At 55.1% G+C, this 14,843-nt stretch overlaps 2 protein-coding genes across 5 annotated transcripts in view; one reads left to right on the top strand and one right to left on the bottom strand.

Moving 5' to 3' along the window:
- Positions 1-3,872: 3,872 nt before the first annotated feature.
- Positions 3,873-9,273, bottom strand: LOC146765003 (uncharacterized). Its single transcript, XM_085562793.1, has 2 exons — positions 7,236-9,273; positions 3,873-6,467 (listed from the first exon to the last, which is right to left on the bottom strand). Exon 1 carries the CDS (start codon positions 9,271-9,273, stop codon positions 7,318-7,320), a length of 1,956 nt encoding a protein of 651 aa, XP_085418919.1. The 3' UTR covers positions 3,873-6,467; positions 7,236-7,317.
- Positions 9,249-14,843, top strand: part of SLC48A1 (solute carrier family 48 member 1) — a 13,597-nt gene continuing 8,002 nt past the window's right edge. For 2 of the 4 annotated variants that reach the window (XM_021550376.4, XM_085562838.1), the window contains exon 1: positions 9,249-9,410. In XM_021550376.4, coding sequence (XP_021406051.1) covers positions 9,272-9,410 — 139 coding nt within the window. In that variant the 5' untranslated portion in view covers positions 9,249-9,271. Of the gene's footprint in view, positions 9,494-14,843 lie in introns of all 4 variants that reach the window. The other 2 variants (XM_085562836.1, XM_085562837.1) reach the window with 1 other exon arrangement.

Genomic DNA, 14,843 nt, shown 5'->3' with positions numbered 1-14,843 from the left:
GAAAAGGTTCAGACTGGGAATGGTTTGTACTGGGAATGGTTTGCACTAGGAATGGTTCAGACTGGGAATGGTTTGCACTGGGAATGGCTCAGACTGGAAAAGGTTCAGACTGGGAATGGTTCAGACTGGGAATGGTTTGTACTGGGAGGTGGCCCCACCCTCAGCCAGAGCAGCAAAGCTGGAGCGAGGCCCAGCGGTCCTGGGAGAGCTTTTGCTGGGCTTTTTGGCAAAAAAGGAAAGGTGTTTCTGCCAAAAAGAGCCTTCACTTCTGAATGAAATCCCAATTTTTAAAATTCAAACCTGCCTTTAAATCGGCCCCCACGCCAGCTAGAGCAGGGATGGGAAACATCAGCTGGATTCGAGGAATTCGGGGAAAGAGCCTTGAGCCTCCCTTGCTGCCCCTCCTGCCCAGGCACCCCAGGGGCTCTGGGGGTCACATCGGGGTCCCAGATCCATCCTTCCAGGACAGGATCGTGATCCTGATCCTTCCTCCCCCCGATCCCTCCCGCTGCTGCCTCTGCGAGCGCCCGGAGGCCGGGGGGGCTTTTCCCGGGATTCCTGGAGGCTCCGGGGCCGCAGGAACCTCCCGGGCTGGGGAAGCCCCGGAGCATCCCCGTGGCCCCGGAGCTGCTCCGGGGCTCTCCCCTCGGTCCCGGGCGCGGGATCCCGGCCGTGCACAGACACGTCCCCCCATGCAAATCAGGGCTCATTAGGAGAAGGAGGAAGAGGCCTGAGGAAGGCAGCAGCTCCCGGAGCCCGGGCAGCCGCACCCCGGCCGCCGAAGGGGAGGCACCGGGCCTGGCCCCGCGGGGGGACCGCGGGCGGTTCCTGTCCTGGCTGGGGCTTCCACCGCCCCGTTCCAATCCCGTTCCTGTCCCGGCCCCGTCCCATCCCAGCCTACCGCATTCCATTTTATCCCACCCTACCCCATCCCAAACTATCCCAACCCTATGCCAATCCCATCCCTATCCCATTTTATCCCACTTTATCCTGTCCTATCCCACCCTTTCCTATGCCAATCCCATCCTAATCCCATTTTTTCCTACCCTACCCTATCCCTCCCTTTCCCATCCCATTTCCAATCCAAATCGCATCCCATCCCACCCTTTGCACTCCCAATCCCAATCCCAATCCCAGCCCACCCCTCCCCATCCCATTTCAGACCCAGCAATGATATATAATGTAATGTAATGTAATATAATGTAATGTAATGTAGTGTAATGTAGTGTAATGTAATATAATGTAATGTAATGTAGTGTAATGTAGTGTAATGTAATGTAATGTAATGTAATGTAATGTAATGTAATGTAATGTAATAATATAATATAATATAATATAATATAATATAATATAATATAATATAATATAATATAATATAATATAATATAATATAATATAATATAATATAATATAATATAATATAATATATATTTAGAATGTTAATATTGAACATATTTTGCCTTTAATTTTTATATTTTAAATATTATATAGCTATATAATGATATATATATACTACTATGTCTCATAGGATAATTATATAATTATAACACATATATATATATATAATTATAACACATAAGCACTTCTTGGCCCATCAAATTTCCTACAAATCCATTTCCCACATCCCTGAGGAGTCCCTGGGGTGTCCCTGAGCCCGCTGGTCCCTGCTCCCGCTCCAGGCAGGAGAATCCCACCGCTCCCGGTGCCCCCGCTGCCCTCCGGGGCCCGGGAGCCGCGGCCGTGCCCGCTGCGGGCGCGGGGTCACCGATCCCGGCCGTTGGCAGCGGCCGCTCCGCCTGCCCGGCTCCGGATCTCCGGGAGCAGCCGCTCCTGCCCCCCACCTCTGCCTTATCAGCCTCTTATCGCTCCTTTGGCTCGCGCGTGGACAATCATTAATTAATCCCGCGCGCTTGGACAATCATTAATTAATCCCGCCGCCCTGCCCAGCTCCGCGGGGTTTTGGGGCAGCTCTGGCCTCACCACCCTCCTGGGCAGGAAGCTCTTCCCGAAATCCCGAATCCTAAAGTGGATTTGCAGAATCCCCTCAAATGCAGAATGAAGTGAAATTGGAGTTAAATCCCAATATTTTCACTCCATCTCCTATTTCGGCTCCGTTTGCTGGAAATCAGCGGCCGGGTCTCGTCCCTTGGCGCGGCCGAAATTCCAGGAGGAAGCTGGGAATGTTCTCGGTGTCCCCCAGGAGGGTTTGGCTGGCAGGTGGAGGTGCAGGAAATATTCCATATTTATCCTCTCCCCGGTTCGCCAGGACACGGCCACAAATCAGCCCCGAAAATCCAATCCTGGGGAAAGCGGTTGGGAATTTACAGCGCTCCAAACACCGCGGGTTTATCCTTTAATGCTGCTGCTTTATGTATTTCTCTCCCTCCAACCCTATTTATTTCCTGTTTATTGGCCCAGCCTCCCCTAATTTATGTTTTCATTACTTTGATTAACGCTCCTGCTCCCCTGACATCGTTATTCCGGCGCAGCTTCCCCGAGTGTCTTCCCGAAACCCTCGGTGTTAAATAATCCTCGGATTTAGCCGGGATGATTTGTAATTTAATAAGCGGCTCCACCGCCGTGTTTTATCTCCTAATTGGGCCGGAATTAGCAGCAATTCCGGAATTAACACAAATTATGGGCTACCCCTTGCTATTACGCCGGGTTTTATTGGGTTGGAACAACAGCTGTAGGAATTATCCGAGCCACATTCCCCAATTCTGGGTGTGATTCATTTCTGGATCACCCACGGGCGATAGCTCAGGCAGGAATCGCTGCCGTGGAGGGGATGCTGCTCCCGAGGAAGGGAGGGAGGGAGGAAGGAGAGTTTTGGTCTCCCAGGTGCTTTAATTTCATTCCCTCATTATCATTTGGGGAACGTGATGTGTCTTGTTCTCCCGGTCTTTCCGTGCCCGCTCGGCTTCTTCCTGAAACAATTCCCAGATTTGCGTCTCCGAGGAGCTGCAGACGCCTCAGATCTGAGTCCAGCAAGAGCTGAGCGCCCAGAAAATCATGGAAAAGTGGAATTGTTCAGGTTGGAAAAGCCCGCTAGGGTCACTGAGTCCCACCAGTAACCCAGAGAGGGGAGAAAGAAAAGCAATGTTTTCCCAAAGGTGGGATTTGCTTTTCCCAAAGATAGTATTTGTTTCTTTTACCCAAAGGTGGGATTTGCCTTTCCTAAAGATGGGATTTATTTATTTTTCCTAAAGATGGGATTTTTTTCCCCAAAAATGGGATTTGTTTTTTCCCAAAGATGAGATTTGTTTTTCCCAAAGATGGGATATGTTTTTTTCCCAAAGACAGGGTTTGTTTTTCCCAAAAATGGGATTTTTTCCCCAAGGATGAGATTTGTTTTTCCCAAGGATGGGATTTGTGACCTTTCCTAGCACCAGGACGGGCTGGGACCTCCCCTTTTCCTCAACTTTTCCTTCTTCCTTTCCCCTTTGGGTCTCTGACGTTTCTGGGGTGTCGATCCCAGTTCTTCCCACGGCTGAAACGTTCCTTCAAAAGGGGGAAAACAAAAAGGCCTCAAGGACAAACCCTCAGGACAAAACTCCAGGCTGTTCCCAGCTCTCGGGAAACAAACAGGGCTGTCCCCATCCCGGATGATTTTCCTCCTTTTGTTCCTAGCTCCAGCCCCCAGGAGGGAGGAGGAGGAGGAGGAGGAGGAGGAGGAGGAAGGATCCCTCATCCGGTAAATCCGGCTGTTTCCCAGCTGTTCCCGAGGCTCTGGGGCAGGAGCAAGAACCAGGAAAACGACTCCGCTCTGGGCAACCTGGCCACCAGGTGCTGGGGAACGGGGCCAAGGTCCAGAGCTCTGCAAAATCCAGGTGTCACCTGGAGCTGCTGCGGAGGTGGGCAGTGCCGAGGGGCTGGGAAGCCAATTTTGGGTCAAAAAGTGAAAAACCAGGGTGGGAACTGCAGGTGGAGGAGCAGGAATGTTGCTGTTCCCACCTGGAGTGGTTCCTTCTCCTCTTCTCCCTGTCCTCATTTCCATCCCATCCACCTCTGGAAAATCCAGGTGTCACCTGGAGCTGCTGCCTGAGGTGGGCAGTGCTGAGGGGCTGGGAAGCAAATTTTGGGTCCCTCCTCAGCAGGAGTGGCTCCTCCTCCTCCTCCTCTCCCTGTCCTCATTTCCATCCCATCCATCTTCTCCTGACAGAGAGAGGGCCACCCATGGCCCATTGGGGCGAGGATTTGGGGTGGGATTCCATCCCCATGAGGATTTGGGGTGGAATTCCATCCCCATGAGGATGGTGAGGGTCTGGGATGAGGATGAGGATGGTGAGGGCCTGGGGCAAGGATTTGGGGTGAAATTCCATCCCTGTGAGTATCTGGGGAGGAATTCCATCCCCATGAGGATGGTGAGGGTCTGGGATGAGGATGAGGATGGTGAGGGCCTGGGGCAAGGATTTGGGGTGAAATTCCATCCCTGTGAGTATCTGGGGAGGAATTCCATCCCCATGAGGATGGTGGGGGCCTGGGGCAAGGACCTGGGGTGAAATTCCATCCCTGTGAGTATTTGGGGTGGAATTCCATCCCCTGGAGGACGGTGAGGGCCTGGGATGGAATTCCCAGAGCAGCCGTGGCTGCCACATCCCTGGGAGTAGCCACCCCTCAAACCCCTCCATTTATTTTATCACCTTAAAATCATTCTGGGTGAATTTCTGCTGATCTTGCCTAAATTTGAACTTTGATTAAAAAAAAAAAAAAAAACCAACAAAACCCAAACCAAACAAACAAAAAAAAAACCCCACAAAATGCAACCAACCAACCAAAAAATCCAAAAAAACAACTGTCATGGTTTGACACTGGCACAATGCCAGTGCCCCCATGAAAATGCAATCTCTCAATTGAATGCTGTGAAATGGAATCGAGAACAGAGCAAAGCAGGCCTAAGCTTAATAACAGGAAAAAACTTTCTTAAGCTACTACTACAAAACAAAGAAAGGAAAAAAGAAAAAAAAACCCACACAAAGATCAAAATGAAGACCTTGCAAAGCATTCCTACTCCCACCACCCAACTCCAACAAACCACAGTGAGACACAACCTGGACCCCAATCAGGTTTCCACCCTCCAAACAATCGATACTCAGTCCATCGGGGGAACAGAGTCTCTCCTGTGCCACAGACCCCCCAAGAAAACACAGCTCCACATCCTGTGTTTCCATGTCACCGCCCGGAGAAGAGTTTGCCATGGTGACCCTTCTCCTTTCCATGCACAGTGCTCTCACCACCAATGCATGGATGGACAGACTGCTTTTAGGATTTTCCCTTTCAAGGATGTCCTGCCAAGAGGGGAGAAAACAACAGTTCAGTTTTTCATTGTTTGGGACCACAGTCTCCCCATTTTCCCCTGGGGCCGAGGGTCCAAGAACAGAGATCTTCCTCTCCTTCTTTTGAGGACAGGGGGCACCACCACAAACCCCCTAACTTTTTCTCTGTTCACTCCACTTCTGTCTTTCCCCAGCTGAAGCAGGTCTCGACTCACTGTCATCCTCCCAAAACACGGTCTCTCTTGGAGGAGAAGACTGATTTCAGTTGGTGGCTACCAAGGAAAAAGTCCAGCTAAAAGCCACTCCTTGTCCCCCTCCCATCTAGAATTTCTCCTTCTAACATCCCAGGGTCCAAGGTGTCCCTCTTCCTCTCTTTCAAACCGAGGAGGGGAAAAAGAAATTCCCAAAGCTTTCATTTCTCAAGGAAGGGTTGAGTGTCCTGACTCTCAAGGATGGCTCTCTGCCCAGGCTCCAACTCCCACTCCTCCTTCCCCACGGTGGAATTGCTGACAGAACTGCCGATGTCTCCTTCTCTCTCCCTCTCGGGAGAGAAACTCTGGGGGGGGAACGGAGACATCCCAGATTTTCTCCACCCTTCCATCTGCAGGGGTTCCAGTTCCTCCACCCTTCGTCCTACCTCCGTCAGGCCATGGGCCTTCCCCTCCCTCACCCAGCTCGTGGCTGGGCAGGGAAGAGGCTGCACTGGACCCTGACCAGAACCAAAAAGAGCGAGTTCTCCTGGGAATTCTGCTTTTAACCCTCTGTGTTCTCAGAGGCGTGTCTACCTTCAATTGGTCAATATCCAAATTGACCTCTTCCTTCCGGAAAAAATTCTTTTTCCGTGTCGAACCACGACAACAACAAAAAACCCAAACTAACCAAACAAACAAAAAATAGAAAAACAAAAGAAACCACCCTAAAACAAACCCCAAAAAATCCTAAGAAAACCCCCCCCAAAAAAAAAATAACCCAATAAAGACAAAAAAAAAACCCAAAAAAAACCCAAAAAAGAACAAACCCCCCCCCAAGAGCTGACTTCACCTGCTGCCGCTTGTTACGCTCCGGGAGCCGAATTCCTGCAGCAACAACAGGAAATGGAATTTCTTTTTTTTTTTTTAATTATTTTTTGGGGTTTTTTTGCTGCTCTCGAGGTTTTTACGCTTCAAATCCCACGGCAGCCACGCCTCACCCCTGCAAGATGGGAGCTGTGAGTCCTTGGGCAAGGACAGCCGGGATTTTTGGGGTTTCACGGGGTTTTTGGGATGTCACTGGGTTTTTGGGATTTCACTGGGGTTATTTTTGGGGGGGGATTTTGGGTCAAATTGGGGGGGAGTTTTGGGTCAAATTGAGGAGGAGTTTTGAGTGAAATTGGGGGGAAAATTTGGGTCAAAATGAAGGGGAATTTTAAGTCAATTGGGAGGAATTTTGGGTGAAATTGAGGGGAATTTGGGTTCAAATTGGGGTGGAATTTTGGGTCAAATTGGAGGGGAGTTTTGTTTCAAATTGGGGTGGAATTTTGGGTGAAATTGAGGGGAATTTTTGGTCCTTCAGCAGGGTGGGAGCTGCGGGCTGGGGTGCAGGAGCAGGAACGTTGTCCCCTTCCAAGGACAGGGATAATTCCACCGCCCCAAGGTGCTCCAAGCCCCGTCCAACCCCTGCAAAACCTGAATTCCACGGGGGAACACCGAGGGTGGAGGAGGAGGAGGGGTGGGGAGGTAGATGAAGAGCGGGGAATGTGCTTGGGCAAGGAAGGAGGCTGCTGCCATCTAGAGCAGCCCAGCCGAGCTTCCCCATTCCCAAAAATCCTCTGGGAAGAGGCTGAAACTGGGAAATTTCGGGAAAAGCCGAATTGCCAGGCTCGGGGAGCGCCTCAGTCCCCGCGGCGCTCGCAGGACAATTAATTAATGGTGAGAAATATGAATTAATGATGAGAAATAGGTCGGAAAATCCCATTCTCACCCAATCCTCACTGGAAATTTCTGTCCCCGCCGATGAAGCAGAGCCGGAGCCAGCCGAGGGCTCAGAAAGGGGAAGAATGTTTTTAAAAAATTGAATAAATGTTAAAAAGGAAGGCAGAAAAAAGGGAACGGGAAAGCCCCAAAAAGTCTTCGAGGATTTCGATGAGGTGTCCCCAGACCGCAATCCCACAGGATGGGCCGGGGGGAAGCGAAAGCCATCGGAGATGTCCCCAACCCACAGTGTCCCCACCCGAGCCCCGTGTCCCGCGGGATCGCGGTGTCCCCACGTTCCTCGGTGTTTTCCGTGTCCCCCCGTGTCTCCCCGGTGTTTCCCGTGTCCCTGGTGTTCTCTTTGTCCCACCCCGTGTCTCCCCGGTGTCTCCCCGGTGTTTCCCGTGTCCCTGGTGTTCTCTTTGTCCCACCCCGTGTCTCCCCGGTGTCTCCCCGGTGTTTCCCGTGTCCCTGGTGTTCTCTTTGTCCCACCCCGTGTCTCCCCGGTGTCTCCCCGGTGTTTCCCGTGTCCCTGGTGTTCTCTTTGTCCCACCCCGTGTCTCCCCGGTGTCTCCCCGGTGTTTCCCGTGTCCCTGGTGTTCTCTTTGTCCCACCCCATGTCTCCCCGGTGTCCCCCGTGTCCCTGGTGTTCTCTTTATCCCACCCCGTGTCTCCCCGGTGTCTCCCCGGTGTTTCCCGTGTCCCTGGTGTTCTCTTTGTCCCAACCCCGTGTCTCCCCGGTGTCTCCCCGGTGTCCCCCGTGTCCCCCCGCCGTGTCCCCGTCCCTTCGCGTCCCCTCCTCGGTCCTCCCGCCCGCCAGGGGGCGCGCTGGTGTGGGGCGGGGCCAGGGGCGTGTCCCGGTCCCGGTGGGCGTGTCCCAGTGCCTGTGGGCGTGTCCCGGTCTGGATCCCGGTCCCGGTGGACGGGGCCATGTGCCGGTGCCGTGTCCCTGTCCCGAGCGTGTCCTGTTCCCGGAGTGTGTCCCGTTCCCGGGGCGTGTCCCGGTGCCGTGTCTCGCCGCCGTTCCTGAGTGTGTCCCGTCCCCGTCCCCGTCCCCGTCCCCGTTCCCGGGGCGTGTCCCGTCCCTGTTCCCGCCGCCGTTCCCGGTGCCGTTTCCCGTCCCCGTTCCCGTTCCCGGGGCATGTCCTGCCGCCGTTCCCGGGGCGTGTCCCGGTGCCGAGTCCCGTTCCCGTCCCCGTTCCCGGGGCGTGTCCCGCTGCCGTGTCCCGGCTCCGTCCCCATTCCCGGGGTGTGTCCCGGCCCCGTTCCCGTCCCCGTTCCCGGGCCGTTTCCCAGTGCCGTGTCCCGTCCCCGTTCCCGTTCCCGTTGCCGGGGCGTATCCCGGTGCCGAGTCCCGTCCCTGTCCCCATCCCCGTCCCCGGGGCGTGTCCCGCTGCCGTGTCCCGTGTCCCGTGTCCCGTCCCCGTCCCCGGGGCGTGTCCCGGCCCCGTCCCCGTCCCCGGGGCGTGTCCCGGTGCCGTGTCCCATCCCCGTCCCCATCCCCGTTCCCGGGGCGTGTCCCGGTCCCGTGTCCCGGTCCCGTGTCCCGTCCCCGGGGCGTGTCCCGGTGCCGTGTCCCGTGTCCCGTCCCCGGGGCGTGTCCCGGTCCCGTGTCCCGGTCCCGTGTCCCGGTCCCGGGGCGTGTCCCGCTGCCGTGTCCCGGCCCCGGCCCCGTTCCCGGGGTGTGTCCCAGTGCCGTGTCCCATCCCCGTTCCCATCCCCGTCCCCGGGGCGTTTCTCGCTGCCGTGTCCCGTGTCCCGTGTCCCGTGTCCCGTGTCCCGTCCCCGGGGCGTGTCCCGGTCCCGTGTCCCGGCCCCGTCCCCGTTCCCGGGGCGTGTCCCGGTCCCGTGTCCCGTGTCCCGGCCCCGTCCCCGTTCCCGGGGCGTGTCCCGGTCCCGTGTCCCGGCCCCGGCCCCGGCCCCGGGGCGTGTCCCGGTGCCGTGTCCCGTCCCCGTTCCCGGGGCGTGTCCCGGTCCCGTGTCCCGGCCCCGGCCCCGTCCCCGGGGCGTGTCCCGGTGCCGTGGGCGGGCCGCGCCGAGGCCGCCATGGCGCTGAGCGGGGCCCTGGCGCTCCGTGTTGCTTACGCGTCCTTCGGTGCCCTGAGCGGCCTCTCGGCCTTCTGCGCCTGGAGCGCCGTGCCCGCGCTGCGCCAGCCCGGCACGGCCGCGGCCGGCGGCCTCTCGGGTACGGACCGGGCCGGGACACCGGGCGGGGCCGGGACACCGGGCCGGGGCCGGGACACCGGGCTGGGCCGGCGGGGCGATCGGGTACGGACCGGGGCGGGGACACCGGGACCGAGGGGACACCGGGCCGGGCCCGGCGGGCCGGAGGGGATCGGGGACCGGGGGGATCGGGGCTGGGCCTGAGGGAGCGGTCAGGGCGGCGATGGGGCGAGGAGCCCCTTCCTCAGCCGTGAGGGGACTGAGGAGCCCCTTCCTCATGGGTCCGGGGGCTGTGAGGGCTGGGGGGGAGTGAGGAGCCCCTTCCTCAGCCATGAGGGGATGAGGAGCCCCTTCCCAATGGCTAAGGGGTGTGAGGAGCCCCTTCCCAATGGCTGAGGGGTGTGAGGAGCCCCTTCCTCAGCCGGGAAGGAGGCTTGAGGGGAGTGAGGGGCTGAGGAGCTCCTTCCCGAGGGGTGAGGGGTGTGAGGAGCCCCTTCCTCATGGCTCCGGGGGCTGTGAGGACTGAGGGGCAGTGAGGAGCCCCTTTCCAATGGCTGAGGGGTGTGAGGAGCCCCTTCCTCAGCCGGGAAGGAGGTGTGAGGGGAGTGAGGGGATGAGGAGCTCCTTCCCAATGGCTGAGGGGTGTGAGGAGCTCCTTCCCGAGGGGTGAGGGGAGTGAGGGGTGTGAGGAGCCCCTTCCCAATGGCTAAGGGGTGTGAGGAGCCCCTTCCTCAGCCGTGAGGGGATGAGGAGCCCCTTCCCAATGGCTGAGGGGTGTGAGGAGCCCCTTCCTCAGCCATGAAGGAATGAGGAGCCCCTTCCCAATGGCTAAGGGGTGTGAGGAGCTCCTTCCTCATGGCTCCGGGGGCTGTGAGGACTGAGGGGCAGTGAGGAGCCCCTTTCCAATGGCTGAGGGGTGTGAGGAGCCCCTTCCTCAGCCGGGAAGGAGGTGTGAGGGGAGTGAGGGGATGAGGAGCTCCTTCCCAATGGCTGAGGGGAGTGAGGGCAGTGAGGAGCCCCTTCCTCAGCCGTGAGGGAAGTGTGAGGGGCGAGGGGAATGAGAAGCCCCTTCCCCGTGGCTAAGGGAGCTGTGAGGAGCCCCTTCCTCAGCCCTGAGGGGAGTGAGGGGTCTGTGAGGTCTGAGAGGAGAGTGAGGAGCCCCTTCCTGATTCCTGAGGGGGCCGTGAGGGGCGAGATAGGATTGAGGAGCCCTTTCTCTATGGCTCAGGGAGAGGTTTGAGCGGGGATCTCAGGGCTGAGGGGGAATTTGGGGGGTGTCAGGGCAGTATTTGGGGGGGTGTCAGGGCAGTATTTGGGGGGTGTCAGGGCTGAGGAGGTGTCAGCAGCATTTGGGGGGTGTCGGCAGCATTTGGGGGTTGTCAGGGCTGAGGGGATGTCAGGGCAGTATTTGGGGGTGTCAGGGCAGCAATGGGGCTGAGGAGCCCTTTCCTTGGGGCTGAGGCTTTCAGGGAAGCAAAGAAATCCTCCCGATTTCCCCAGATGCTGGAAGCAGACCCTCTGGAAGAGGGGTTTGGGCCGCAGGGATAAAACTGCATCCGATGTGCCCAAAAATCTGTGAGATTTGGGGGTTTGTGGCTCTGGGTTGGAGCAGGACAGAGTCCTGCAGCTCCAGGGCTTCCCTGGCTGAATTCCTGGAGGAACAGTACAAAGTTAAAATTTAGAAAGGATCTAGGGGTGAGGTGCAGGGCTGGGCTTTTCTATGCTTCCTTTCCCTCAAAAAATAAAAAAAAAATAAAATAAAAAAAAGCTTTTAATTCCAGCTGGAGCTGGGATTCAGCAGAGAATTCCCACACTTTGCTTTGCTGGGTGGCACAAAACTGGGAGGATCTTGACCAGAAATGCAGGAGGAAGAGCAAATGAAGGCATTTTCTGCTGTGCTTGTGTTCAGGGATGAATTTTGACCGTGAAATTTTGACAGAGGAATTTTGACAGCAGAATTTGCGGATCCTCATTAAAGTGCCCTGATTAAACCAAGCTCTGCCTGTTGGTCCGTGTTTATCTGGTTTTTAATGCCTCTGCTGTGCCTTTGGATCTGTGTTTGAGGATGTTTATCCACAGGCTTCCTGGCTGGAAGAATTCCTCCTGGTTCTGAGGGATCTCCAGCTTTGTCTCTGCAATCTGTTTGTTGATATTTTTCCCTTATCTCCCAGAGAACCTTTCCTGCTTGGGAATTAGCTCTAAATGTCACTCATTCCCTGTTACCTACAGTCAAAACTTCATTTGATCCAGGTCTGAAGTTCCATGGAGGGGAAACGAGGCTGGGGCTGGATAAATGGAATTAAATCCCTTATGTCCCAGGGATTTAATTCCATTCCCCACCCAGTCACAGGGGCTTTGGAGACTCCTGGAGAATTTTAAAAACACCTGAGAAGTGGAAGGAGTGGGAGCTGAACACGGGATCTGGTACAACACCAGAATATTCCAAAGGTTCCTCTCCTTCCAGAGCTGTTTTCCTAAAATATCTCAGTGTGTATCCCCAGCAGTTTTGGCAGGAAAATCCCCCCATTTTTGACCTATTCCAAACCCAGCTGAGGCTCCCGGGTTCCCCCAGGAGAGGCAAAGTTTGGCAAACGTGGAAATGGCAAAATTTCACTTGGCAAAGCTGCAGCTCCTGTTGGAATGGGGATTTCAGCTCGTTCCAGCTGATGCTGCAGCTGGAGTGGATAAAAGGGGATTGTTTAGCTGGAAAAGGACTGAAGGCTTTGTAAACACCCAGAAAAATCCAGTCTTGGAATTGGTCACCGTTTTCAGGGAGTTTTTAATGTTACTTTTCATTTTTACCCTCTTTTTCTTTGCCATCACCCCACATTTGGAGCTGGAATTGGGATGCTCCTTGCAGGAATGCTGGAGTCAGGGGACTTCTTGCGGAATAAATCTGGATTTTTTGTGTTTGTTTGGGGATTTTTTTTTTTTTGGCCTTTGCTGCAGATTTGTTGTTTTTCCCGGGATTTCCATGTGAGACACATGGAACATTCCCAAAAAAACTTTCCCTGGGGTTGAATGATCCCTCCAGGAGGAGCAGGAGGCTGACAAAACCATGTGTTTGTCCCAGTTTTTGTTTGGATGTTTGCAGAGAGGGAAAGCTCGTTTCCCTTGAGCTCAAACAGCCCAAATATTATCCAAATATTTGGATCTGATGGAGGAGGATCATTCCCCTTCTTCCAGCCCAGCTTTGAAATTCTGGGATTTATTTCAGCTCCTTCCAAGGGTGCTGGGAGGCTTTTTGTGTTTTTGTATCCTGGGATAATTTGGGTTGGATTCCCTGTGGGAAGTCCTTGGGTTGTGTCTGACGGAGCAGCTCCTGCTCCAGGGCTGCTGCAGCCCTTGGGTTTGGGGTAAATCCAGAGGGATTTGTGTTTTTATGGAGGGGTTTGGGTGCTGTTTGAGCCCAGGGTGGGACTGGAGCTGTCTGGGCTCTGCTGCTCTGGGTTTGGGGTAAATCCAGGGGGATTTGTGTTTTTATGGAGGGGTTTGGGTGCTGTTTGAACCCAGGGTGGGACCAGGGTGGGACTGGAGCTGTCTGGGCCCTGCTGCTGCTGTGGGGTTTTGTCCCCTGGCTCAGGGTTTATGGACAAAGTGCTTTAGGGCAGGAGGGCTGGGTTTGGGGGAGTCCCTGAGGTGAAAACCTGCAGCTCCTGCACTCAATCACCCCAAGCTTTCAACAAGTCACAACTTGTATTTAATTTCCCCATAAAAACGGTTTCAAAGCCAGAGTTTTTCAGGTGATGTTTGGGCCCAGAGCTGCCTCTGGAGAGCTGGGCCAGGGCTTGGATCAGGTTTGGATCGGTGTTTGGATCAGGGCTTGGATCAGGGCTTGGAGTAGGGTTTAGATCAAGACTTTGGTCAGGGCTTGGATCAGGGTTTGACTCAAGGCTTGGATCAGAATTGGACTGGATTTGGGTCAGGGCTTGTATCAGGATCTGGGTCAGGGTTTGACTCAGGTTTGGATCAGGATTTGGGTCAGGGTTTGACTCAGGTTTGGATCAGGATTTGGGTCAGGTTTGGATCAGGTTTTGGAGTGCCATTGGATCAGAGTTTGGATTGGAATTGGATCTGGTTTGGATCAGGGCTTGGATCAGGGTTTGGGTCAGGGTTTGGATCAGAATTGAATCAGGGTTTGGGTCAGGGTTTGGGTCAGGGTTTGGATCAGGGTTTGGGTCAGGTTTGGGTCAGGTTTTGGAGTGGCATTGGATCAGGGTTTGGATTGGAATTGGATCTGGTTTGGATCAAGGCTTGGATCAGGGCTTGGATCAGGGTTTGGGTCAGGGTTTGGATCAGAATTGAATCAGGATTTGGGTCAGGGTTTGACTCAGGTTTGGATCAGGATTTGGGTCAGGTTTGGATCAGGTTTTGGAGTGCCATTGGATCAGAGTTTGGATTGGAATTGGATCTGGTTTGGATCAGGGCTTGGATCAGGGTTTGGGTCAGGGTTTGGATCAGAATTGAATCAGGGTTTGGGTCAGGGTTTGGGTCAGGGTTTGGATCAGGGTTTGGGTCAGGTTTGGGTCAGGTTTTGGAGTGGCATTGGATCAGGGTTTGGATTGGAATTGGATCTGGTTTGGATCAAGGCTTGGATCAGGGCTTGGATCAGGGTTTGGGTCAGGGTTTGGATCAGAATTGAATCAGGGTTTGGGTCAGGGTTTGGATCAGGGTTTGGATCAGGGTTTGGGTCAGGTTTGGGTCAGGTTTTGGAGTGGCATTGGATCAGGGTTTGGATTGGAATTGGATCTGGTTTGGATCAAGGCTTGGATCAGGGTCTGGATCAGAGCTGGATCAGGGTTTGGATCAGAATTGGATCTGGTTTGGATCAGGGCTTGGATCAGGGTTTGGGTCAGGGTTTGGATCAGAATTGGATCAGGGCTTGGATCAGGTTTGGATCAGAACTTGTATCAGGTTTTGGGTCAGGGTTGGGATCAGCATTGGATCAGGTTTTGGGTCAGGGTTGGGATCAGGGTTTGGATTAGAATTGGATCAGTGTTTGGGTCAGGATTTGGGTCAGGGCTTGGACTGGGGGGCTCGAGGGGAACTCGAGGGACTCTGCTGCTGCTCTCCCCGTGCAGAGCTCGTGGCCGCAGCAGCAGCAGCAGTTTTGGGATGGGAACAGCAAACCTTGACTCAGCATTCAGGGCACTTCTGCTGAGTCATCGGGCGGGCTCAGCAGGGAGCAGCTTTTTGCTGACTCCAAACCCCCAGTTCCCCATTTCTGTCCAAAATGTGGGCTGGAAGCGCTGGGCCCCGGGGCAGCAGGAAGTGGGGGAGGCGGATTTTGGGGAAGTCGAGGCTCAGCTCTGTCACCAGACCCTGGGACAGCGTTTGGGGTGCAATGACTCTGCAGCTGCGGCCACGGGACCCCCAGCACGGGGGGATTGGTCATGGGGTGTCCATGGGGAGGTCCTGGCGTGGGAATCCAGCCTGTCCTGAGCAGGGAATGTGG

This window comes from Lonchura striata, chromosome 29 (genome assembly GCF_050655825.1).
Source record: "Lonchura striata isolate lonStrDom1 chromosome 29, ASM5065582v1, whole genome shotgun sequence".
NCBI lineage: Eukaryota > Metazoa > Chordata > Aves > Passeriformes > Estrildidae > Lonchura > Lonchura striata.
Note: the sequence above shows the minus strand (reverse complement) of the source record. Positions and strands in the feature narration are given on the sequence as shown.